Source organism: Pogona vitticeps, chromosome 5 (assembly GCF_051106095.1).
Source record: "Pogona vitticeps strain Pit_001003342236 chromosome 5, PviZW2.1, whole genome shotgun sequence".
NCBI lineage: Eukaryota > Metazoa > Chordata > Lepidosauria > Squamata > Agamidae > Pogona > Pogona vitticeps.
Genome location: NC_135787.1, coordinates 163,371,019 through 163,398,497, shown reverse-complemented (window position 1 = coordinate 163,398,497; position 27,479 = coordinate 163,371,019). Strand labels below are relative to the sequence as shown.

At 41.5% G+C, this 27,479-nt stretch overlaps 1 protein-coding gene across 6 annotated transcripts in view; it reads left to right on the top strand.

Annotated features, from left to right (window-relative positions):
- TNRC6B (trinucleotide repeat containing adaptor 6B) overlaps positions 1 to 27,479 on the top strand; it is a 158,616-nt gene that overhangs the window by 16,573 nt on the left and 114,564 nt on the right. For 4 of the 6 annotated variants that reach the window (XM_078376142.1, XM_073000137.2, XM_073000135.2 and 1 more), the window contains exon 4: positions 19,116 to 19,183. The exons of the other annotated variants lie outside the window; for them this stretch is intronic. In XM_078376142.1, coding sequence (XP_078232268.1) covers positions 19,116 to 19,183 — 68 coding nt within the window. The remainder of the gene's footprint in view (positions 1 to 19,115; positions 19,184 to 27,479) is intronic. 6 annotated transcript variants of the gene reach the window in all.

Here is a 27,479-nt window from a genome sequence, read left to right as displayed (position 1 = left end):
AAATAGTTTTGCATCCCCTATTGTTAGTTACCTTTGTTTCTCTACTACCCTACCCAACTACAGTCAACCCTCGACTTAACGTCCCTACATACGAACTTTTCGATTTACGAACGGCTCCGTTCACAAAAATTGGCATCGACTTGCGAACGGAGCCTCAACCTACGAGCAAAAATTAATATAAGACCATGTCTTATTTTTGGGGAAACATGGTAGATTTTTTCATCCAAAAAGCATTTCATTAAAATAAATTTGATTTAATTTAAAATAATATTAATTTTAATTCACCCTGGCTTCTTTGGCCTTTGCTTCCTGTTAATATTCCTTAAGAAGGATTTGTGCAGTGCTTTATGGGAGTAGTACTTCTTTGGGAGTCGTTCTCTATAGAGCATAATAAGCAGCCTTCTTTTATGAGAATTTTGGTGACTGGAATCCAAAAGTGGTTAAGAGGAGTATTAACGCCAGAAGGTACGAGAGCTTCATACACTTTAAAGTCTGGAATACTGTATTAAGTTAGTGCAGCTGTCACACTGCTGTTTCCTCACTGTGATAGAGATATGCTAAATGTTCAAGTACATTCAACTTGGCCATGGTATTTATAAATAATCTCGTTGTCCACTAATGAGTAAGAAAACAAATGTATTATCTGTGCATCCAACTACTTGACTGAGATCCATTTCTGCTTGGTACAGGTGAGCAGCAAATTTTGTGGTTGAATTTAATATTAGAGGTATTTTACTGACACTGAGCATTTGAAGCTAGTTTATACTGAATCAGATCATTAATCCATGTGGGCCTGTATTGGATAATTTGATTAGCAGCAGACCTGAAGATGCTATTTCTAGCATTTGAATCCAATATTTTAACTGGGATCCTAATGCTTGCAAAGCTTGTTCTCTACCACTGAACTATGCCTTTGGCATAATCAGTCAAATGTTTATTTTAAAAGGCAAAATGAAGATATATATGTACAGTATAATGGATGTAAAATGTATGATGAAGGCATTTTACAATAATGGCTATAACTTGGGCTAAAGCTAGGCTGAAAACACCCTTCAAGCAAAGAATTGCAATAAATAAAAAATCTTGTACATTGTCCAAAACAGCCAGTTAGATTTCTATAAACCAGTGCAGCATATACCAAGGCAAGCATCCAAGATGTAGACGTCTACTAGTGTAGATTTGGACGTCTACTAGTGTGATGGAATTGCATCCTTTCCCCCTGACTTCAACCTTTTGTGCCACTCATAATCCAACTGTAGAAGGCTTCTGAACCCTATAGAAGCAACATTTTAGGTACATAGATGGTGAAAAGACAATTTCTCATGCTTCCATAGACTGAAGTATTTTTATCCATTGAAGCACCCCCATTCAATCCTGGGTGAAGTATTTAATGAAATTCTGCTAAGCCATTTAGATTAGCAACTTATCTAATTTAGGATTTGCAGATAGATCATGAAGAACCTTATGGGTGGGTTGCCACACTGCCATTATTTTGAGGACTGGAAGGTTTCTGAATGCCAGTGATATACTGAATACATGGGATAGTTCACCAGGTGCTGACTGGAAGCTTATTCAAACTCAGTAAATGGGTTGCAACCTACAAAGTATTGTTTTTCACTTCTGAGTTGTAAATATTTTAGTTCATGCAACACATGTTGCAATCAAATTGTATTGCAGAACTTGCTTGCTGTTCATCTTGGTATGACTTCGTCCAGGATCAACTCTTAAAACTCAACTTCTGCATTTTTGTTGCCTTAAAAGTATTTTTTGCTTCTAAAATATAAATCAAGGGCAAATAAAATTCTCAATCTTTTTGTACAAAAATTTGTACACTTTCTATAAACTAAGACCTTACTATGTAAAGCTTTGCCAAAGTAATTGGTAACAGTAATAGTATATGGCAAAGGAGCTAGTGATGGAACGTAACTAGTGAATTTGGTGATATATTCTTTTTTTAAAAAACATTTTATTAGTTTTTCACTCTATCTACATTTAATTTGTGCTTGTCAAACATCGTGTTACATGATTTGCTTACAATTATTTGATTTTAACACCTCAGTGTCTTCCTAGTTGTCCCCCCAAATTCCAGACATCTTTCAAACATTCAAACCATTCATGTACGTATTTTAGTATATAATGTGGCTACTATCATAATATTACTTTCATAGTGTACAATATTTATTTATTTATTTATTTATTTATTTATTTATTTATTTTATTTTATTTCTATCCCGCCTATCTGGTCATACTAGACCACTCTAGGTGGCTTACAATTGGAGCAACAATAAAATTATTAAAAACATTACAAATAGACAAAAATGGAAATCAAAGAATATAAAAGAAAATCGTCAGGGATTATCTGTTGGGAAAGCCTGCCTATACATCAGTGTTTTCAATTGTTTCTTAAAAATGCCCAGCGAGGGAGCCGCGCGAATCTCAGGAGGTAAGTTGTTCCAGAGGTGAGGAGCCACCGCCGAGAAGGCCCGATTTCTGGTCTTTTCCTTCCGGGCCTCTCTCGGCGTCAGGCTCCTCAGCCTCACCTCCTGGCTCGCACGGGTGACACGGGTATATCTAGATGGGAGAAGGCGTTCCACCAAATATTGAGGTCCTAAACCATTTAGGGCTTTGTAAGTAAGCATCAACACTTTGAAGTCGATGCGGAATCGGATGGGCAGCCAATGCAATGCGGCCAGAGTGGGTGAGATATGTTGGTATCTTCTCACTCCACTAAGTAATCTGGCCGCAGCATTCTGCACCACCTGTAGTTTCCGCAGCAGCCTCAAAGGTAGCCCCACGTAGAGCGCATTGCAGTGGTCTAATCTTGAGATTACAAGCGCATGTACCAAAGTGTTGAGAGCCCCCACATCAAGGTAGGGTCACAGCTGGGCTATCCGCCGAAGATGGAAAAATGCGGTGTGGACCACGGACGGCACCTGGGTTTCCATAGTGAGCGCCGGGTCCAGATGAATCCCCAAGCTGCGAACCCCATCCCTGGCAGGCAGGGTCACTCCCCAAAAATGAGGGAGTTTCCCAAATCCCCAACTGTGGGAGCGCCCACCCTCAGTACCTCCGTCTTGTCCGGGTTCAGCCTCAGCCCATTCTCCTGCATCCATTCCCGAACGGTCTCCAGGCAGCGCTGAAGGGACAGAACGGCATCTCCTGTAGTTGGAGAAAAGGAGATGTAGAGCTGTGTGTCATCCGCATATTGATGGCACAGGGCTCCATACCCCCTGATGACCCCCCCCCAGCGGCCTCATATAGATGTTAAACAGCATTGGGGAGATGATCGACCCCTGTGGAACCCCACAATTGAGGCTCCACGGGGCCGAGACATTCTCCCCAAGCTGTACTCTCTGGGGACGGTCCTCCAAGAAGGAACGGAGCCAGGCAAATGCCCGGCCACCTATTCCCAACTCGGTGAGCCTCCCCAGGAGGATACCGTGGTCAATGGTATCGAAGGCCGCTGAGATATCGAGGAGGACCAGCAGAGACATTTTGCCTCTGTCGGCCTCCCTCAACAGGTCATCACACAGGGCGAACAATGCCGTCTCTGTTCCATGGCGTGGCCTGAAGCCCGATTGGAATGGATCCAGGGCATCTGTGTCATCCAGGAACGCCTGAAGCTGATCGGCCACCACCCTCTCGACTACCTTGCTTAAGAAAGAAACATTGGCGACGGGCCTATAATTGCCAATTTCGTCCGCCGCCAAACTAGGTTTCTTTCTTATGGGCCTAATGAGTGTATCCTTGAGGGCAGAGGGAAATCTGCCCTCAAGGAAAGACCCATTAATTATTACAGTAGCCCATTCCGTTGTTGAAGGCCTGGCTGCTTTGATTAGCCAGGCCGGGCAAGGGTCCAAAGAGGAGGTGGAGGCACGGCAGCGATCAAGCGTCCTGGCCACAGTGTCGGGCGAAACAGGCTGAAAGGAGTCAAAAATCACCGGACAAGACGGAGCGCTGGACATCTCAGCTCGACTCACTGTATTCAAAAAAGGGGAGAAGTCCCGGCGGATGGCCTCCACTTTAGATTTTAAAAATGCTGCAAATTGGTCCGGTGTAAAACTAGGGGGAGGCCTATCACCCGGGCCAATTCCGGATAGGTCACGTACTATACGGAATAATTCCGCCTGCTGATTAGACGCCTCGCTTATCCGGTTAGCGAGGTATGTTCGACTGGCAGCCTTTACCTTGGCCTGGTAAAGGTTAGTAGCGACCTTAACAGCTATGCGATTAAAAACCGTCGGGTCCTTTCTCCATTTGCGCTCTAGCCGTCTCCTGACCCGCTTCGACGTCCGGAGATCCTGGTTAAACCAGGGCGCCGGGCGATCTCTGCCGCTGAGAGGGCGTTTAGGCGCGATCGTGTCTACGGCACTAGCCGCGGCTGTGAACCAGGCGTCGACCAGAGCCTCGACAGGAGCGCCAGCCAGGTCAGTCGTAACCCCTCTCATGGCATCCTGGAATCCAATCGGATCCAGTAGCCTTCGAGGGCGGACCATAACAATAGGTCCCTGCTCCCTGCGAGGGGGATCTTCTAATAACATTCTTAATAAAAGTAGTTCCAGATCCATGCCCCAACCTTATATCTAGTTTAATTTACCTAAAATGAAAACCCACCATATTACATCTTTACCCTGGTTAGAGCTCCCTTATTTCAATTTAATTCTCCTTTTTAATATAAAGGATATGCTCCTTTACAATTCCCGAAGTTAAATATATACATATTTTTCAACATTAAGGTCCCCCTTCCTATTTTTTCCCTTTTTCATCTTTCTGTGTAATTCCCTCTCTTATTTCTCTTTTTCACTTTTTGTTTCTGTCTCCCTAAGCATTCTGCCATTTTTCATGCCTCTGAAACCATTTTATGCATCTGATTTATCTCCACTAGATCTTTATGCACTTGGTCTATCTTCAGTAGATCTTCCAGGCTTTTAAAAATTAATTTTGCTGATTTTCTCCCCTTGCCTTCCCTTAATACTCTCCTCGGATCCAAGATTGAAGTTGTTTCTCTTAGGTTATCCCCATTAATTTCCTCCAGTCCCTCTTTTGATTGGCATACTATCATCTGGCACACTCTCATTTCCTTCTTCGTTGTTCCCTGTCGCTTGTTGACTATAGTTCTTCAGATGTTGATTGAATAATTTTGCCTCTTGGTAATGGGATCTCACTATTTCTAGTATTGTTTGAAGGGTAGATTTTGTTTCATCCCAAAATTATCCTTGTTGTGCCATTCTGTTCCAGCTACCCAAGCACTTAAGCCAAGATTCAAAGCCCCCAAGTCTCACAGTCCAGTTCGATGATTGTATCTGTGTCCTAATTGATCCCTGGCAAATTGATGCCAGCTGAACAGATACTCCAAGTCTCCAGAGTCAGTTCAAAGAGTTCGCTTTGGCTAAATAGGCCTGAGCCAAACTTTAAACCCCCAAAGTACAGTACCAATGTACAATGCAATAGTTGTATCCGCAGCCTGATGACCTAATTCCCACAGGTTTACACCAGCTTCTTCCATCTCCCGGGGCAGTTTCAGAGGATCTATTTTGGCCAAATAGGCCTGAACCGAGGTTCAAAACCCCCAAATATCACAGTCCAATTCAGTGTTTGTATCCATGTCCTGGTAGCCTAGTTCCCGTATTTCTGCATCAGCCAAAACTGAAATTCCAAGTCTCTGGAGGTGGTTCCAAAAAGTTCACTTTGGCCCAATATACTAATTCCCAAAGTACAGTTTAAAAAGATCCACTTTAGGGTTATTTGTCTATGTTACAGCCAGGCATGAAAAAATCAAAAAGAAATAAAAAACAGGTTTCCAAGTTTTAAACAGCAGTAGTATTTCTTTATTTATTCTATTTATATCCTGCCTATCTGGTCGTTATGAGTACTCAAGATCACAGTTCTGGGTATTATGCCAAAAGACTGCAAGTAGTCAAAACATAAGATAAATCCAGACTTAACTAGTAATAACTTACAAGAAAATTTCTTAAGATTTATAATGCCAAATTATAATCTTAAAGTATATTTTAAATGTATTTAAATGAGTAGTTAATGTCCCATAAATCTTTAAATTATTTTCTTCGCATCAACTATCCCTCTCTCCAGATTTTCTGCCGCTCTATGATTGATGAGATTGATAGAAGGCTCTTTTTTCTATATAGACGTTGTCTAGAGGGGCGGGGTAAAAATCGAATAAATAAATAAATAAAATAAATATAGGAATTGTCTTCTCCAGGGGTAATCATAAGCAATTACAGTGGTGCCTCTCATAACGAGCGCACCGTTTAACGATGAATTCGCATAGCGATCCCTTTTTTGGGATTGCTAATGCGAACGCATGCCAATGGTCTCTATGGGCAAAAATTGCTTTGCGACGATCGGTAAGCATTTCGCTTACCGATCTTCGCATTGCGATGTCGGGGAATCAGCTGTTCGGCGGTTCCAAAATGGCCGTCGGAACACCCAAAATGGCTGCCTGCATTGTTTTCGCGCCCTGCCCTCGCTTACTGAGGGCGCGAAAATGGCGGCGCTAAGGGGAAACTTCGCACAATTGTGAGTTTTAGAGCCATAGGAACGCATTAAACTAAGTTGCCGTTTTCTGTTCCGTATAGCGATGTTTCCCCATAGCGACGGTTAATCCGGAACGGATTAACCTCGCTATGCGGGGCATCACTGTAGTTGTGAAAATATATCTCACCCGATAGTATCACTGATGTTGAATAGCTGATTGTTGTTTCTCTTATTGCCAGCTGCCGACTACTTGCAAGCAGAAAACTGCTTGTTTCTGCCCATTGGCTGATTAGGGAGTTTCCTGGATCAAACAGGGATGACCGCTTCTCCCCCCCCCCCGTGATTCTTTTGATAGAGTTTAAATGCCACCATGATGGCTCAGATTCTTAAGATTTCATTTGTTCAAATTACATTTAATATACTGCTGTGAAGAGGATATGTCCCTCAATTAGATTGGTAGCCCTGGGGGTCAAACTAAGTGATATGGGTAGTGTGTCATTTGAAGTTGAAAACATGTTAGTGTTCCAATAGCACAACTATGTCTAATTTGAAGACAAACTTTTCCTCTTAATTATAGAAGATGATGAATTTCAGACATCTTTTAGCCCTCAAGGAATTCTTGTCTCTAACAATGTGCTATTTGAACCTTATTCTGCATCAGCTAGATCGATGTGCTGATAAGAATGTGTACTGTAGAAGTGTAATAGTAGTATGTTGTCTCCTTCCCTAAAGAACTTCTTGCAGTCCTTTACTATGGAGTTGCTAGTTCTTCGCTATGGGGCTGATACATTCTTTAAGAATATTGCAATATGTATCTCATTTCTCCAGTATCCCTTCCATTATGTGATGTGCACACCCACCCACATACTTTTCCTTACAGTTATGCATATTCCTAGTCCTGTGTTTGCTAATGGAGAGTCAGTGTGGTGTAGTGATCAAAGTGTCAGACTAAGAGTTGGTGAGTTCCACACTCGCTAACTCAATGGGCCAATTGTATATCCTTACATTAACCACAACTACTTGCACCATAGTTGCATATTGCAAGGGAAGAACAGAAAGCTTGCAGTACCTGAATACAGTGGTGCCTCGCTTAGCGACGTTAATCCGTTCCAGAAAAAACGTTGCTAAGCGATTTTTAAAAGCCCATAGAAATGCATTAAAGCATGTTTAATGCGTTCCTATGGGCTTAAAAACTGACCTTATGCGAAGATCCTCCATAGGGGCGGCCATTTTCGGTGTCTCTAAAGCCAGGCAAAACAGCGGGTGGCCATTTTGTTTTTCCGGCGGCCATTTTGGAACTGCCAATCAGCAGTGCAAAAAGGGTCACTTTGCCATGATCGCTTCCCCACTATATCGCAAAGCGATTTTTCCCCATAGGGGCCATTGCTAAGCAATCGCTCTGGCGATGGCAAAAACCCCATCGCTAAACGATTTCATCGCTCAATGGAGCGATCGCTAAGTGAGGCACCACTGTACTTCTTTTTCTTCACCACTCTTCCCATGCATGTAATTTATGGTGAGATTCCGAGGAACTTTTAGGCCTAGAGTGTAATCAGGAAGATAGGGGAAAGCTAAATGAAAATGTTTATTCACGGGTTTGTGGAATGTTACATACCGTTAAATGTTCTGCAATTTTCACAGAGGTAGCTATGTTTGTTTTGTTTCAGCATATAAAAAAAGATGTCTTGTAGAATCCTTTAAGAATTTAACAGATCCTGCAAACGTGTGCACTGTGGCAAAATCCTGTTGTACAGGTATGGAGAAGTGAAATCTTTGTAGCAGAACTGGATTTCAGCCTATGTTGTTGTTGTTTAGTCGTGCCCGACTCTTTGTGAACCCCACAGAGCAGAACACGTCAGGCCCTCCTTTCTTCCACTGCCTCCCGGAGTTTGGTCAAATTCGTGTTGGTCACTTCGATGACACCGTCCAACCATCTCGTCCTCTGTCGTCCCCTTCTCCTATTGCTTTCACATGTTCCCAACATCATGGTCTTTTCCAGGGAGTCTTCTCTTCTCATGAGATGGCCAAAGGATTGGAACCTCAGCTTCAGGGTCTGTCCTTCCAGTGAGCACTCAGGCTTGATTTCCTTTAGAATTGATAGGTTTGTTCTCCTTGCAGTCCAGGGGACTCTCAAGAGTCTCCTCCAGCACCACAATTCAAAGCATCAATTCTTCGGCGGTCAGCCTTCTTTATGGTCCAGCTTTCTCTTCCATACATCGCTACTGGAAAAACCATAGCTTTGACTATGCAGACCTTTGTTGGCAAGGTGATGTCTCTGCTTTTTAAGATGGTGTCACGGTTTGTCACGGCTTTCCTCCCAAGAAGCAGGCATCTTTTAATTTCGTGGCTGCTGTCTCCATCTGCATTGATCATGGAGCCCAAGAAAGTAAAATTTGTCACTACCTCCACATCTTCCCCTTCTATTTGCCATGAGGTGATGGGACCAGTGGCCATGATCTTAGTTTTTTTGATGTTGAGCTTCAGACCATTTTTGGCACTGTCTAAAGCAGGGCTTTTATTTCCTGCTCTGGAAGAGGTGGGTGGCAGTTAAAGAAGCCAAGAGTCTAAATTCTCCAAAGAGGAGATGGTGGCTCACAGTCAGATTGTTGGTGTGTTTGTTTTGTCCAACTTTCTGGATCATTAGATAGCTTGATGTTGAGCAGGGATGTGTGTCATGCAACTCATGGGCTGCATGTAGTCCCCAAAGCATTTCTGAGCTTTCAGTTGGTTGCTCTTTGATAGCTTTCTCCCTCCTAGTCTCACTGGTAAGATGACATTTTAGCAGTAGAGAATTATAGAGTTGCAGTTCTTCATGGCTGCTGCTCTGTTTTCAGTCTGCTAGATTTCCAGAATAGGTGCAAGGTTTGGGAACTTTGAGGGTAAAAATTGTTTTATCATATGTTTTGAGATTTTCAACTGTGTGGTGCCCTGCATAACGGGTGCCCCGTTTAACTATGAATCCGCATAGCGATTAAGTTTTTGCGATTGCAAAAGCGATCGCATTGTGATGTTATAAATGGTAAAACATCGCTTTGCGACGATCGGTAAGCTGTTTCGCTTACCGATTTTCGCATAGTGATGTTTTAGAACAGCTGATTGGCGGTTCCAAAATGGCCGCCGGGTTAAAAAATGGCCGCCCGCTGTGTTTTCGCACCCATTCCTCGCTTACGGGCAGCGAAAATGGCGGCCGTATGGAGGATTTTCACATACCGGTGAGTTTTTAGCCCATAGGAACGCATTAAATGTGTTTTAATGCATTCCTATGGGCTTTTTTGTTTCGTATAGTGACGAATCCACATAGCGATGATTTTTCCGGAACAGGTTATCGTCACTATGCGGGGCACCACTGTATAACTGTGCATGGCAACAATCTTTGCATTACATATGTTATGTACCGAGTCAGCAACCAAGTTGGCAACAGATAATGTCTACCAAGATACCTTAACTTACATAAATTTGCCGCTAAAAGTTATGCCTTTTGTGTACTGCACAGTGATACTTGACTTGTTAAATTCTGCTCTGCTAAAAACACCTTAGGTTTTTTATTCTGCTTCTCAGGCTTTTCAACTATTTATTTCTATTGATAATATATGGTCATTTCCCACTTTATTCAGAAGGTATCCCTGGTGCAGGACATAGCAGCTAGTATGCATTTTGGCACAGTTATCTAATCCACATTTTGCTTGCATGTTATAGAAATTAGTGAAGAGTCTTTAATATGACTTAACAGTTCAAATTCAAAGCCTGATCTAGAGTTTTGTGTTTTCTTTTTGGAACTTTTCTTTACAAATGTCAGCATCATACCATTTCTGTTATATATTTTTTATTTAAAAAATGAAGACATTGTCAAGTAATAACATACTAATATCTGAAGAGCTGTGCTAATCATTGTGTATTATTCCTAGGGATAATCATCTGAATGTAACTGTAGCATAAATTTGCCTGGTATTTATCCCTTCTCTTACTAACTATTGCATTTACAAATTGAAAAAATCTACACTTGTTGTCATTGATCTTCCTTTTCTATAGTTGACTTCCCTTGGTATTCTCCACCTTGGGTACTTCAGTCTGCGGATACTAGTTGCCCAGTTAAGCTGCTCCCTTTGCATCTTTTTCTAAGATTGCTGGAATCTCCTTTCACATGATGGTTGAAATCCTGTTGTGCAGTTACACAAAAGGCATAATTTACTTCTTTGTAAGTTAATTAATCTCAGCAGACATTATCTGTTGCATACTGACTTGTGTCACTTGGCATGCAACAAATAATGCTCACGAAGATCTAACATATTACAATTTTGTATAATTGTGCAATAGAATTTTGGCCAATATCTATTTCCCTTGTTGTCTCCTCAGAATGTATATCTTCTGCTTAGTCCTGTTCACTCTATATGGTTTTTTAATTTTTGTTTTATTTTATTTTTTAATTTTTTAATTTTTACTTTCTTTCCTTCTTAACACATCTTGTCTTGGATTGTATATGTTGGACAGAACAGTGGTGTTAAATTTACTGGTAATTTTTGGTATTAAATTTTGGGGGGAAAGTGTATTGCATTGAATGTGATAGAGTCTATAATGATAATCATTGTTCATCATATTACGCTGTTTCCCCGAAAATAAGACCTAACCTGAAAATAAGCCCTAGTATGATTTTCCAGGATGCTCATGATATAAGCCCTACCCCCAAAATAAGCCCTAGTTTAGTAAAACTCCACCCTCCACCATTGTGCAGCAACCAGAAGATGACATGATTGTTTGAATAATTGTAGATTCTTGTACATGACAACAGAGGAACTAGAGACCAAATTGCTAACATGCGCTGGATTATGGAGAAAGCCAGAGAGTTCCAGAAAAATATCTACTTCTGCTTCAGTGACTATGCAAAAGCCTTTGACTGTGTGGACCACAGCAAACTATGGCAAGTCCTTAAAGAAATGGGAATGCCTGACCACCCTATCTATCTCCTGAGAAACCTATACGTGGGACAGGAAGCAACAGTTAGAACTGGATATGGAACAACTGATTGGTTCAAAATTGGGAAGGAGTACGACAAGGCTGTATATTGTCCCCCTGCTTATTCAACTTATACACAGAATACATCACGCGGAAGGCTGGACTGGATGAATCCCAAGCCAGAATTAAGATTACCGGAAAAAATATCAACAACCTCCGATATGGAGATGATACCACTCTGATGGCAGAAAGTGAGGAGGAACTAAAGAACCTTGTAATGAGGGTGAAAGAGGAGAGTGCAAAAAACGGTCTGAAACTCAACATAAAAAAAACTAAGATCATGGCCACTGGTCCTATCACCTCATGGCAAATAGAAGGGGAAGATATGGAGGCAGTGACAGATTTTACTTTCTTGGGCTCCATGATCACTGCAGATGGTGGCAGCAGCCATGAAATTAAAAGATGCCTGCTTCTTGGGAGGAAAGCCATGACAAACCTTGACAGCATCTTAAAAAGCAGAGACATCACCTTGCCAACAAAAGTCTGAATAGTCAAAACTATGGTTTTTCCTGTAGTTATGTATGGAAGTGAGAGCTGGACCATAAAGAAAGCTGACCTCCGAAGAATTGATGCCTTTGAATTGTGGTGCTGGAGGAAACTCTTGAGAGTCCCCTGGACTGCAAGGAGAACAAACCTATCAATTCTAAAGGAAATCAAGCCTGAGTGCTCACTGGAAGGACAGACCCTGAAGCTGAGGCTCCAGTACTTTGGTCATCTCATGAGAAGAGAAGACTCCTTGGAAAAGACCTTGATGTTGGGAAAGTGTGAAGGCAAGAGGAGAAGGGGACGACAGAGGATGAGATGGTTGGACAATGTCATTGAAGCAACCAACATGAATTTGACCCAACTCCGGGAGGCAGTGGAAGATAGGAGGGCCTGGTGTGGTCTCGTCCATGGGGTCATGAAGAGTCGGACATGACTAAACGATGACGACGTACATGACAAAAATAAAGCATCCCCTAAAAATAAGCCCTACTGTGTTTTTTGGAGCAAAAATTAATTTAAGACCCTGTGTTATTTTCAGGGAAACACGGTAATATCCTGATTCATTTGTCTGCCCACATTTTCGCCTATGGCAGGGAGCCTTCTGCTTTGGAATTGTTTTTTGAAGTCAATTCAAGCAACTTAAATAGGGACACTTGTAATTTCTTGGCCTTTTTGTCTTTTTCAAGCTTCCTATGAACTATGCAAGATGAGAGCTTAAAATTGGCCATCTCATGTTGCATAACCAAATAGTGTCTGTTGAGGATGATAAGAAGTTATCGCTAAAACCAAGCGAGATATTTAGGCTTTAACTTCAAAATGTGTTTCTGTGTGAATGTTGAGTTTTAGCAACTTGGAGGTATTAGAGTAGTACAGAAGTTGAATGTAATGTGTGTAAGTTTGAAAGTAACACATTTTTACTACTGACTAAATAGCTTAGAGAGGGAGAGAGTAAGTTCTGAATCATCCATGGCTTGTAGAAGACAAAAATTATTAATAAAATAAATAAAAATAATTGCTATTATGTGTAATTCTGTTTTTTCTAGTAATTCTCACACTTGTGATTATATAGTTTAGCACTCTCCTACAGGCAAGATTACTTGGCACCGTTAGCATGTATACCTTGAAAGGAAAATTATGTCATATATTTCATAATAATATGTTATTATATTGCTTCTTATATTGTTCCCCTTTATTTTATATTTTGAAAACTTGGCCAGCCAAACTAGTGTCAAGAATTTAAAATTGGCCAAAATATGTATGTAGGAATGTATATATCTAGAGCAGTGACGGTGAACCTTTTTGGGCCTGAATGCCCAAACTGGGGTGGACGACACACCAGTGGCAGGTGGGTTGCGGTGGCGGAACCGGAAGTGGCGGTGGACCCTGGCCCACTGCCCTGTTGAAGTGGCAACACCCGCGGCTGCAGCCGCCTCCTCAGGTTTGGTGGCGGGGGCAGAAGGAGCTATCCGGTGACTTACGGCTTGTGTGTCCACAGAAAGGGCTCTGCGTGCCAGCTGTGACACGTGTGCCATAGGTTCGTCATTGCTGATCTAGGGTCCATGTTTCATAAGGCATTACGAGCTTTCTATCTCCTTCTTGATAGTATGGATTTTTGAGGATTCCAGAGAAGGCCTCTGTCCTCCAGAGCAAGTTTTATTGGTGCATGGGAGCATTCCACTAGATTTTGCCATTCTGTCATAAGGTTCCACTGTAGAATCCTGAGTAGATAAACAGAATGAGTAGGACTCATTTGACGTTGTGGGCTGTCCCATATTCTTTAGACTGAGTTCTGAATCAAGTAGTGACTCTTGTGTATGGATCCTGCAAAGTGATTTTAAACAGTGTTAAATAAGGGATACTACTGTATAGTATCTCTTAATAGCAAAGTAAGATGCACTTGAAACGAGAACTTTTTTCAAAAGAAGCAATGAAAAATGAACACAGGAATGAATACTGTTATGCATACTGCTCTGTAGTTCTGGAGCTGAGTGAGAAAGAGTGTATGCATAGGAAAAGGAAATGTCAAACTTAAAAATTTTAGTACTGTTGAACAACGTTTTATCTCCTTATTTTGACATAAACAGACAAGTTTTCAAAGTCATGGTGAGTGTTTTGTATGTTTAGTCTTATTCCTTTTGAAACAGTTTTCTGTCCTGATTTGTACAGTCATTATTTGGACACAAATCTTATTGGATGCCACTCATATACCTCTAGTCTTAATTCTGGTATCCCTAAATACATACATACTCTGGGTCCTGTTACAATGCAATGCTATCTGTCTCTATACGATAGTGTTGACATGTTAACCATGATTAACTGGATGCCAGAAAAAACTGCTCCTTTGCCTCTGCCTCCTGCTGCTGCTGCTGCTGCCTGTGCCAGCCACCAGAGGTGACAAGGCGGTGAAATGAGCTGGAGGTGAGCCCCGGCAGTCGCACTGGAGGAGGCAGTCGGGCGGTGGCAGCAGCAAGAGGCACCCAAGCGTTTGTGAGTGCTCCTTTGCCTCTGTCTCCTGCTGCTGCTGTTGCTAGCTCCGCTGCCGGAGGGCAGCAACGTGAGCTCTGGAGGAGGCAGTTGGGCGGCAGCAGCAGCAGTCAGTAGGCAGCAGCAAGAGGTGCCCGAGGGTGCACAACTGCTCCTTTGCCTCTGCCTCCTTCTGTGTATAAAATGAACCTCAATTTTTCCTGTAATTATTTTAGGGACAAGTGTTGTTTTATACATGGAAAAATGCAATAATTTGCTTTCCAGTGTAGCTCTCTTTCCATGGGTGACAAAAGTATTATTCTCCTTCCTAAATGCTATCTCAGTGAGTAAAACTGGAATTGCAAAAACCACACTAACATTGTACATTGGAGATTCCAAAACTGTACTAGAAAGACACACCTCGTGGCTCACCTGAATATTCTAAACTACCTCCAAGGAGATAATTTTATAGCAGATGAAATCCTGTTGCTTTACCTTATACTGTGTAAGACTGATTCCATCATTCGCTATGTCAGTTTTTCAGAAATAAAAAACCTCTACCACACCCCCAAACATCCTGAGGTGCCCAAGGATTTTCTTTCATTGCCAGGGAGCTGTAGGGAACCGCAGGGCAGGGAAGTCTTTAATTTTCAAAAATCAGCAGCCATTTCTGGAAATGAAAGACTCATGTCCTCCATTCTGCGCCAACCCCAACAGCTTCCCTGTGATGAAAGGAAACGTACAGGAGACTTGGGACCTTTAGTAAGGAGAACAAAAGATATTTTGTTTCGAGGGGGGGGAATCACCACTGTTATCGATGTAATCAGCCTCACACATTAATTTATAGCAGCAAGATTTCAACCAACATTTCCCAATGAAAAACAATCAAGCAGCACCTAGTAGGAAAAATGTTTCCTATTTCCAATTCTTAAATTGTTCATTCATCAATTTTCAGAAGTATTAGGATAGCTTTTACTCCTCAGCAACAGTTGGAAAATGCCTTAAATGTCATAGAGATTAGATATTTGTAAGAGAATGTAAAAATACATACCCACTCACATAGAGCTTTAATGTTAGGGAAGGTTTCTAGCTTGTTATTTTCACTGACATGCAGTTTCATGTGTACAATAATGTCTTTTGTTTGGAGAAATATTCCTATATGAGTGTCTTGTCAGTGAACTTTAGGCCCAAGATGCTAGAGCAACATATTGTGTCCACTGCTACAATCTAGACACTAGAGAATACGGTTTTAACTCTCCTGTAAGATCCTGGGATATCTTCAAATTTTATTTATTTATTTAACTCATTCATTCATTCATTCATTCATTTATATGCTGCCTTTATTCCCGTAGGGGACCCAAGGTGTCTCACAACAATTTAAACTGTACAATAATACGTTTAAAATACTATACAAAGCTATATGAAAAACAATTATGTTGGTGTCATGAAATGAGTAGGCTGATGGGCTTTTGGTGATCACCAGATAATTATGATAGCAAACAGTTTCTTAGAGATAGACGTTAAAGAAGTAAGCCACACACCGGGATGTCTGCCAGCAGTGCTCCTGGTGGGCGACTAGTAGAAGAGGCAGAATAACACCTAATGGGTTTCCAATGAATTCTGCCCTGCCCCCAGGAGGACTGTGCTTTTATTAACCTTACAAGCTCACAGATAGTGGACAGTATACAGATAGGTTACAGAGTTCAGCTAGGACAATGGTTACATCATGCCATTATAACTGGCGTAAGGAAATGCTCTATGCAAACTCTCTAGGACCTATGAGAAAGAAGAATGGTGGGCAGTCATGCCCCTCAGAAGCAGCTGTGACATCATCCAGGAGGGTTTGCCCTCTACTGTAGATTAAGTGAATAGCTTAGCAACCTTGGGAATGGCACCCTCACACAATTATACATTAACCAAGATTAAAAACAATTTTAAAACATTTTAAAAATTATATTTCATAAATAGAGCTTTCCCTAGACCCCAACTTATTGCTTAAAAGTCTGCCTGAAAGGAAGGTTTTTGCAAAATTTGGTTTTAAAACTCCCTTTTCTATTTACTTATACAGTGGTGCCTCGCTTAGCGAGTGCACCGTATAGCGATGTTTCCGTATAGTGATCCCTTTTTCGGGATCGCTATACGGAAACATACCCGATCTTCGCAATGGGGAAAACCCGCATTGCGAAGATCGGGTATTGTGGCGGCCATTTTGGAGCCGCCGAACAGCTGTTTGGCAGCTCCAAAATGGCCGCTGGAAGCCCGGAAATGGCTGCCGGCAGCCGTTTTCACGCCCTGCCCTCGCTTAGCGAGGGCGCGAAAATGGCTGCCGGCAAGGGGAATCCTCGCTGAATGGGTAAGTAAGCAAGGTATTGGAACGCATTAAACTAAGTTTAATGCGTTTCAATACCTTTTCCCTACCCGTTTAGCGACGATTCCGCATAGCGAGGTTAATCCGGAACGGATTAACCTCGCTATGCGGGGCACCACTGTATCTGTGCCCATTGATTTTTCTTTCTGAAATCAAACAATTTCCCTTTGGCATTCCTTCTGCCCCACCTTTGTTTATTTCGTCACTTTCTGCTTCTTTCCCCAAATCAGAGCTTGTGATACCCCCACTCTTCTTCATTTGTTTATTGCTGAAGGAAATAGTGTACTGTGTCAGGACAGTATGCTTTGGTTTAGCTTTATTTACTTACTCACCAAGCTCATTCCCTACTACAGTAGTTAGTTCCCTAGTGACAACCACTGCATTCCCTATACTGGCAACTGTCCAGGAGCATGAATAAGTTATGATTACAGCATTCACTTAGAAAAAAGACAGATAAGAGGAGACAGCTATATGGTATGGAAAAATGGATACCAAGAAGACTTTCTCTCATCATTTGAACCCATGGCCATTCACTAAAGTAGGGTACAGTGGTGCCCCGCATAGCCAGGTTAATCCGTTCCGGATTAACCTTCGCTATGTGAAAACATCGCTGTACGTGGCAGGAAAAGCCTATTGGAACGCATTAAACTTAGTTTAATGCATTCCAATAGGCGCCAAAACTTAACCCTCCAGCGATGTTTTAATGGCCGCGGATGACCCGAAATGGCCCCCCGCAGCGTTTTCGCGACCTCGGTAAGCAAGGGGAGGGCGCGAAAACACTGACAGGGGGCCATTTCGGGTCATCCGGCGGCCATTTTGGAGCCACCGATCAGCTGTTCGGCGGCTCCAAAATGGCCGCCGGACGCCCCAATCGTCGCAAAGCGAGTGCGGCGATTGGGGCAGTTCCGTATAGCGATCCCCAAAAAGGGATCGCTATACGGATTCTTCATTATACGGTGCGCTCGTTAAGCGAGGCACCACTGTAATTAAGTATTATCCTATTCATAAAATATATATGGTTAAACTGGGATTCATTGCTACAAGATGTAGTGGTATTTGCCAGTTTGGATAGATTTAAACATGGATTAGATAAACTCATGGAGGACGGGACTGCCAATTACTTTTAGCCAGGATAACTATTAATCATCTCTAGTAGAATATACCAGATGGGTGGGATATAAAATAAATAAATAAATAGTATTAGAAATGGTATGCCTCTTTAAAGTGATTACTGAGGAACAGGGAATGGAGATTCACCTGTGTCTTGCATGTGGCTGAGGAACATAGGATAGAAATGGACTAGTATCTTGCACAAGCAAAATACATCTCCATTACATGTTCCTCAGCTACGGTGATCGAAATGCTGGACAAAATAGGTCTTGAATCTCACCCATTTTGATCTGATGTAGCATGACTGTTCTCACGTTCTTAAAAGTTTAAACCCAAGTTTTCACATTAAACACAAAGGTGGGCAGACCACCTTCTCCCTTCACTTATTGCTAGTCAACAGTCTTTCATACAGCTTTTCTGTTTGAACCATTCAGAATCTTCACTGAAAGGAATCTTGTATACTAATATTCTGTTACTGGATATATCATTTTGATTGATTAAATCATTTTGATATTCTATTTTCTTAAAAAATTTTATCTTGTGTTCAGCTTTATCCAAGGTTTAAGTATATACAGTAGTGCCTCACTTAACGACGATAATCCGTTCCAGGAAAATCGCCGTTAAACGAAAACATCATAACGCGAAAATAAAAACCCCATTGAAATGCATTGAAGCCCATTCAATGCGTTCCAATTGGGTAAAAACTCACCGTCCAGCGAAGATCCTCCATATGGCGGCCATTTTTGCTGCCTGTATAGCAAGGAATCCGTCCCTAAGCACAGCGGGGAGCCATTTTAATCACCCGGCGGCCATTTTGAAACAGCCAATCAGCTGTTCAGAAATGTCATTTTGCGAAGAATCGGTTCCCGAAGAATGGAACCGATCATCGCGAAGCAAAATTCCCCCATTCAGACCATCGTTTTGCGATCACAATTGCGATTACAAAAAGATCGTCGTTAAGCTGACTCGTAATGTGGGGCAATCGTAAAGCAAGGCACCACTGTACTGAGGATCATTGGAATAAAAGTATGACTGTGGGGTGTGCATTTTTTGAACTATAAGTGACAATCTTTGGTTAGGGCTAGTAGGGAAAAGTGCTGATAGAATGTGCTAGGGAAAAAGACCACATGGGACAGCATGTATTTGCTCCATCAATGCTGACCTCCAATGCTTGCCTTCGCAGATGGAACATGAGGATTTTGTAATGGAAGGGCATGGCAAGACTCCACCTCCTGGTGAAGAAAACAAACAGTGAGTTATGTTTATTTAAAAAGGGCCTTAATACCTTAAATGATACAAAGCAGTTTTGAGTAAATGAGACTGAAGCATTGCTTCCTTTAAGATATTTACAATTTCATTATTTTAATTTTATATCAGGTTGCTAGAGTAACAGTGCAGTCTTGAATATACTTAATAGAAAGAAAGCCTAAGTCTTACTTCTAAGTAAGCCTTAATAGGACTGCAGTGTAAGAGTACTGTGTACATTATTGATTCCTTCCATTGGACACAAGAGGATAAAAATTAATTTTGATGAATATAATCATGTTGTCAGTGGTATGTACAGCTAGCCATCACTTTAGTAGAGAAGTACAGGAATATTGGAAGTGTGGCTTCGTGTTAACTAGTGCAGAAAAGGTACATCCTTTCTTAAGTGTAAGTTTTAAATGTTGGCCCTGAACAATGTGCTTGAATGAGTACCATTGATGTCAGTAGTGGTTGCACTGTTCCAGTATAATACAGTATCATTAATATTAATAAATAATGTGCAATAAACTTTAGTATGAATTTAGATTGTCACTTATAAAGCATATGGACACTTAAAACATATATTCCAGTTAGTATCATAGTTGATAATCTTATCAGTATACAAACTTTACTGTATACAAATTTACAGTATACGAATTTTCCTATTACATGCTCAGTAATACAAAAAGGTGTGTTGTTGCTTGTATTAGAATTTGGATTGATTAATAATAATGATATTTATACAGAGCTGATTCTTGAAATGCAGCAGATTGTTAATGATTTTTAGCATTCTTTTTTCCTTCGTAATCTGGGAGTTTGAAGTGGAGGTCTTCAGATTAATATTGGGCTATAATGATATTCTTGTTCCTACCACCTCGATTTTTCCTCTATCTTGCCAGCAATCCACCAGCTCTGTTTTCTCCTAAAATGTAGAACTTCTGTATAGGTTATGTTTCTTTATTATTTATTTGATTTATCTGCTACATTTATTTCTTTTGGACCATTGCCTCCCTTAGCCATATTTTTAGCTCCTATTCCTCTTCCTATCCAGATACCTGTCTGTTTTACATGTTTTAATTTTTCCCTTGTAGTCTGGCAGCTTTGCAGCATTGAGTTCTTTCCTGTCCTGCATCCATGCTTTTCATCCTCCCCACCCCCATCAACAGCACAGAACTAGTCTTTTTTATACCTTACATTGTTTTCTATCCCAGAAATGCATGGCTTTCACTGCTCATTTTACAAACAACTGCCCCCCGTGAACAATCCAGGACATTATTTATATTTAACTCCCTCAAAAGGGTGGGGGAATGTTTCAGGCGACTTGTACACAGAAAAAGCTGTAGTCATTGTTTAGCCTGTGGATCAGAAGTAAAATCAGAGCTTGAAAGTAGAAAATTATAAATAGCACAGTTACCAGTAAAAGTTACTTTATATAGTAATCGTGATGATAACTGTTACATTTCAAAAATAGTTGAATGATTATAAGTGAAATTAGTTTGTTGAATAATAACTAATGCTTTCTATCTGCCTTCAAAAGTTGCTTTAAAAAGACATTGATATGACATTTTGTCAGTGGTGTTTTCAGATTTGTACCATTTTTTTAAAAAAACATTTGTAAAAACTATATCTATGTAGAACGTAATTGAAAAACAATATATAAGCAGCACATTTCCCATACTATAGGTAAAGGTAAAGGTTCCTCTTGACCATTTTTTGTCTAGTCGTGAGGGATCATCAATTGTTCCAGAGCTCATATTTTAAAATCCAGTTCTATTCCATCTAATGCCTAAGAGTTGGAAAACATCACAAAAAAGATGGAAATTCCATATACATGAGGCCATAATTGAAAAACTCATGATGCTTCTTATTATCCTCTCAAATATTTTTCAGAAGGAGATAATTTAAAGGATAGCTTCAAATATTGAAGGGTGCAAGCAGATTCATGATAGAGGGATTCTGAGGCTTATAGATTAAAATCATTGTTCAGAATTGGGCTGAGAAATGTGTGGTGAGCCAGTACAGATGGTCTCTAATAGATAGTGTATGATGAGACCTTCTAGTCCTCATGATCAGTCTGCTAAATGTATTCTGCACTACCTGAATTTTCCAAACTGTCTTCTAAGAAGGCTTCACTTATACTGCATTTCAGTACAGTCAACCCTCGACTTACAAACGTCCCTAGATAAGAACTTTTTGATTTACAAATGGCTCCGTTGGCAAAAATTGGCATCTACATGCAAATGGAGCTCAACCTACGAATGAGGTCGAGACTCCATTTGCAAGTCAATGCAATTTTTTCGAACATAGCTGTTCGTAAATGGCTCCCTGCAAAAAGGTTCTACCTGCAAAATTCGAATTTCCCGCCCTTTCTCCCTGCCTTTTTGGCTTCGGAGGTCTCAAAGGGCTTTCTCTGATGTCGGGAAGAAAGCCCTTTGAGACCTCTGAAGCAGGGAGAAAGGACGGGAAATTCAAATTGACAGCCCTTTCTCCCTGCCTTTTTGCCTTCGGAGGTCTCCCTCCGATGTCGGGGGAAAGCCCTTTGAGAGCTCCAAAGGCGGGGGGAGCCCCAGGGAGGTCTCCCATGGTGGCAGGCAAGCCCTGGGAGACCTCCCTGGGAGTCCCCGCCACCGGGATCAGCACCTTCGGAGGTCTCAAAGGGCTCTCCGCCCGACATTGGAGGAAGCCGTTTGAGACCTCCAAAGCCAAAAAGGCAGGAAGAAAGGGCAGAAAATTGGAATTTCCAGCCCGTTCCCTCTGCCTTTTTGCCTTTTGAAATGCTGGAACGGATTAATTCCGTTCCCATGCATTTCAGTGGTAAATAGTACTTTGACTTACGAACTTTTCAATGTACGAACGTCGTTCCAAAATGGATATAAGTTTGTAAGTCAAGGTACCATTGTCATCTATATGAAAATTACTGGAATCTAGCCAACTGAAGTTATATTATTCCTGTCCAGATTGGAATATAGGTAGGCTAGATGAAATGTGTAAAAAGCATTTTGTATTCTCAAGCCAATGTCAAAAATAAAGGATCAAGAAAAAATCTTAAACTGTGAACCTGCTCCTTCAGATGGAGTACAGCCCCAATGCAGAACAGGTAGGACACTGCTCCTCTGGCCAGAATAAGCACTTACTAGCAGTATCAGTCTTGTCTACAGTTGAACCTCACTTTATTGGCCTTCACTTAGTCTATTGTTGCATCCAGGCACCAGTTCATCATATCCATCACTATATCTGTTGAAGATGAGAATTAGTAATAACATTTTTTCAGCATACTGACAACTTCCTATACAACTCTGAGCAGCAGTTTAATTTAAATATTAAATTGTATATGGTACAAGGGTAACCTTGCAGAATTCAAAACTGGGACTCCATGATGCAAAACAGCATCTTCCAGACACCATCTTTTGTATACCACCGACCCATATAGGGGCATAGCTACTGCAAATTACACTGTGTTTCCTAAAGTGATGATCCCCAACCTTTTTTTTAACGCCAGGGACTGTTTTCATTGAAGAACTGTCTCCCAAGGACCAGGGAGGTGGCGGGTGTTTGTCCATGCGTGCGTGCGAGGGGCATTCGTGCGTGTGCGTGTGCAGGTGGGCGTGCATGCAGGGGTAGGGGGATGGGCATGTGTGTGCATGCATGTATGTGTTCATGTGTTTGGATGGGCTGGAGTGTGCGCACATATGCGCACGTTCCATTCCACAGACTGGGGGTTGGGGACCCCTGTCTTAAAGAATACAAGAGAAAATTGTATTCACTCCTATTATAGATGACTTTGCAGGGTCTCCAAGGTAGCTCCTGTGCTGAAACCTGGCCTTGACCCTTATTAAAGAGGATCCACAAAATGTGTGATATCCAAGAGTGCCTTGAACTAGATAGTAACTGCATGCCCCCGGGCCTTGTCTGGGGAAGAGGACGTTTCCACTAGTGATCAAGATTCTTTGTGTCTGGTGGTTTATTTTGGAATAGTTTTAATACTGTTTTATTAAGTCAGCCAAAGACTGTGCTGTCTCTCATGGATAGCTAAGTAGTTTAGGTATCTGGCTGCAGAGCCAAAGGATGAGAGTTTGGTACCCCACTGTGCTTTCTGTGAGTAGAACCAGCTTGTGTGACCTTGGGTAAGTTGCCCAGTCCTAGGGTGGCTTCAGAAAACAGGAATGGTACCTCACTTCTGACTATTCTTTACCTATAAAACTCTGAAAAAGGGTTGCCATGAGTCGAAATTGACTTGACGGCACATGATTTGGGGAGCTGGCTGGATAGCTCAGTGGTTTAGGTATCTGGCTGTGGAGCCAGATGCTGAAGATTTGATTCCACACTGTGCCTTCCTTGAGTAGAGTCAGCCTATGTGGCCTTGAGCAAGCTGCAGAGTCCAAGGGCACCCCCAGAAAAAGGGAATGATTAACCGCTTCTGAGTAGTCTTTATCTAGAAAGCCCTGAAAAGGGTTTCCAGAAGTTAGAATTTACTTCACAAGATTATTATTAGTAATATGTGATCTTGCCGCCTGTCTTCTACCTCCTTTTTCTTAACTTTGTCCAAAGAAGCAGTTATCACACCCAATTCTTCTAATAAAACTGGTTTATTATTTAATATGTCTTCATCAGTTTTTGAGCCTTGTCTATCATCATCCAAATTCAACAATAAATCATGTCTTAACGTTATTAAAACTGGATATCTCTTCATGGTATGACAATGGGGAATAACTGGTAACAGGGTGAGACCATTTGGGTTTGGCACCCATCCACTCTGGCGTGTTCTCTGCCCACTTCAATTTTATGGCTTCAACGTCGAACCTTCTTGGCATTCCCCCTTTACTGAGTCATGAACTGTTCTCCATCCGGGTCTGAAGGGGCTGGGCCCACAGGATTTTTCCGGACTCATTATACATCTGTCTTTCTCTTCTCTGTTCTTCCCTCTTTACCCACACTTTGTACTCTTTCTTTTGCTTTCTCTCCTCTATCTCCCCCGAGTAAGGTAGCTTTCTGTACATCTGCCGCCTCAATTCCCTTTCAGCGTACTCATGGGGCACTTTGAATTCCACCCACTCTCCTGTCCAAGGGTCTTCTTGGATCAACTCTACAAGCTCTTCTTTTTCCTCTACTTTCTCCTCTTCCCCAACATGCTTCTACCTCACCCCCTCCTTCTTCCCCCTTTTTATCTTCCTCCTTTCCTGCCTAATTTGTGCCCCCTTCAGTCTCTTCCTTTATTTACTTAATTCCCTTTCTATAACTCCCGTCTCTTGCGCTTCTGTCTTTGTTTGAGAGTCGGATGGTACACTGTCCTGATCCTGGTTGAGGTGACTCTTCGCCTCACATAATACTAGTTCATTAACGTAGCTGAAGACTGTGCTATCTCTCATGGAGATACATTACTAACACTTTCCCAGTCAACTGGCAGTCTCCTCCTTTCTATTTTTGATTAAGTATGAGGAGCAGAGATTCAGTGCACAAGCAGTTGCATGAACTTGCCCAATCACTTTGTGCCCCCACAACTGAAACTCATCCAGCACAACTGGATGGGACAGTGCTCTTGATACCTCACTTGATTCTCCAGCTGTTATGGTAGAGGCCAAATCCCAGTGGATGCAGGTGGAATTATTTTCAAATTATGGGCAGTGAATGTCCATATAGGCCTGTAATAGACATTGAACCAGCTGGGAAATATTTGCTAGATGACATGAAGAATATGCTTTTGGGGCAGGGAAGTAATTTTTTTTGTGTATTCGCTAGTGCAAAGTGGTGAACATGGGCACACTGCAGCATTCATTTACATTTAACAGGAGATCTTCTCCATATGTATTCAAATTTTCTCTGAAGTACAGTATTAAGTTTAGTTGTTATCTCTATTTCACCATTCCCAGTTCTGAGATATTGGAACTCTGCTAAGTAACAAAGACATTGAAGAGCAATTGTGTCTACTCGCTGTGTTATTTCTGTGTTCCACAAATTGACCAGGGCTTCAACAGGAAAGCCACCCACATCAGCTAAAGCAAACAAAAAGACCTAAAGCCTTCTGGAAGCTGTCTGGATCCATTAATCTCCTGTAGTGATCCATCTTAATTATAAGTGTAAATCTCAATAGGAGATGATCTGACTATGGGCCTCACCTTCAGATCACCCTCTCCCTTTTATATGTTGGTTGCTGGTGTTTTAGAACTGCTGCACAAACTCTCATAGCAATTGCAAATTTCTGATCTGTCCTAGACAACACTATCTTGGTGTCATTGTTGTTATCTGCCGTTACTAACAACCTGAGAATCCTCAACATTGTGTCTGAGTTTGCATCTTAGTTCAGAGAGGGAGAGCACTGAGAAGCAGAGGGGGCACTATGCCAGCAAAATCAATCTGTTCCACAGGCCCAGCATACAATAAAATATTCTAAGTTATCGCTCAGGCAAGGAGCTTAGAGAGAGATTGACCACAGTATTCCCCTGAACCTCTGGGGTATGCATGGCAATGATTGATTAATGTCCTTTCAGCTAACCCATCTAGGTCTCAATCATATGTGCCAGATTGGCTGCCTCATCCTTGATCAAATCATGGGTGGGGGAGAATTTATTATTAATGATTTTGACATTCAAGGGCAGCATCTGAATGTTGTGTGGCTGGCTGATAGTGGAACTGCCAGACATCTTAGTAAAAGAATACCTGGACTGTGGCGCAGGCGTTAATTCTCCATAATTCATTTACCTGCTTGCCCCCTTTCTTAATATTATACTCCAGTTTCTTTTATATAAGAAAATATTAATATCTGTATTCCAACAATTTTTAATAAAATGCAAAGTGCCATTAAGTGGATTTTCTTTATTTTATCCCAGTAATAGCTATTTCCCAACAAAACTTGCTAGAAAAGACAATTATGCTAGGAAAACCTGAAGGCAGTAGGAAAAGAGGAGGACTAAATATGAGATGTATTGATTCCATAAAGGAAGCTGTAATCTTGAGTTTACAGGAGCTGAGCAGGGTTGTTGAGGACAGGGCATTTTGGAAGCCTCTTATTCATAGGGTCACTAAGTTGGACACAACTTGTTGGCACATACCAACATAACAGTCTTGTAAGGTTAAGGTAAAGGTTCCCCTTGACATTTAGTCCAGTCGTGTCCGACGCTAGGGTGTGATGCTCATCCCCGTTTCCAAGCCGTAGAGCCAGCGTTTGTCCGAAGGCAGTTTCTGTGGTCACGTGGCCAGCACGACTAGACATGGAATGTTGCTACCTTCCCACCGAGGTGGTACCTATTTATCTACTTGCATTTGCATGCATTCGAACTGTTAGGTTGGCAGGAGCTGGGACAAGCAACGGGAGCTCACTTCATTGTGTGGATTCGATCTTACAACTGCTCGTCTTCTGACCTCGCAGCACAGAGGCTTCTGCGGTTTAACCCACAGTGCCACCACATCCCTATAACATTCTTGTAAGGTTAGCTAGACAGAATAACTGGTTAGTATTACACAAGGAGTTTAATGATGAAGGGGGGTTTTGAACACAGGATGCCTCCATCCAAGGCAAGGACTTTGCTCACTAACTATTCCATGAATTGAGTCTCTGACTGTGATAGTAATGATGGTGATATACAAGCTTGATTTGGGTTGCTGAGTTTCCTTGTCTGGTTATCATCTCCTGCCTCCTCATGGTTTTAAAGATTGAATTACTAGGCGAAATTGCTGACGTAAGAAGTATCTTAAATTTGTGATGAGTGTTTGGCCTTACTGTTCCTATGTTGCAAACTTCAGTAACTACCTGTCTATCCACTAAGACTGTTTCTCCACGTGTGAAAGTAAAATCTGTTTTTGAAACAGATCCAAAACAAGTGAGTGATGTTTGGTTTTGGATGGTATATCATATACATTAAAAAGCTGTTTTCTCATAATTGATAAAAGAATAAAATTGTTTATATAAGAGGACAAAATGCACGAGCAACAGCATCAGATGGCCTGTATAAAATAATATTGACATAGTTGATGGGAGTATTGTTTATTTATTTATTTATGTACCCATGACACTTGGATCACATCCTTTCTCCAAGGGCCTCAGGACTGTATATGTGGATGGAGTTACCTACTTTTTACCCTTCCAAGAGTCCTTTCAGGTAGGATAGTCTAAAAGTGCAGCTGGCTCAAGGTCCAAATTAAGAATGTTTGCCTTTGTTCAAACTTAACATTTTAAATATTCACCCACATTGGTTCTTTTATTGTTTAGTGGATTTAACCAATAGTTTCACTTAAGGATCCCAAGATGTCTGTTCTTTAATAAAGATGTACATTAAATTTATGGTTGTATTCTCTACAAACTGTTCTA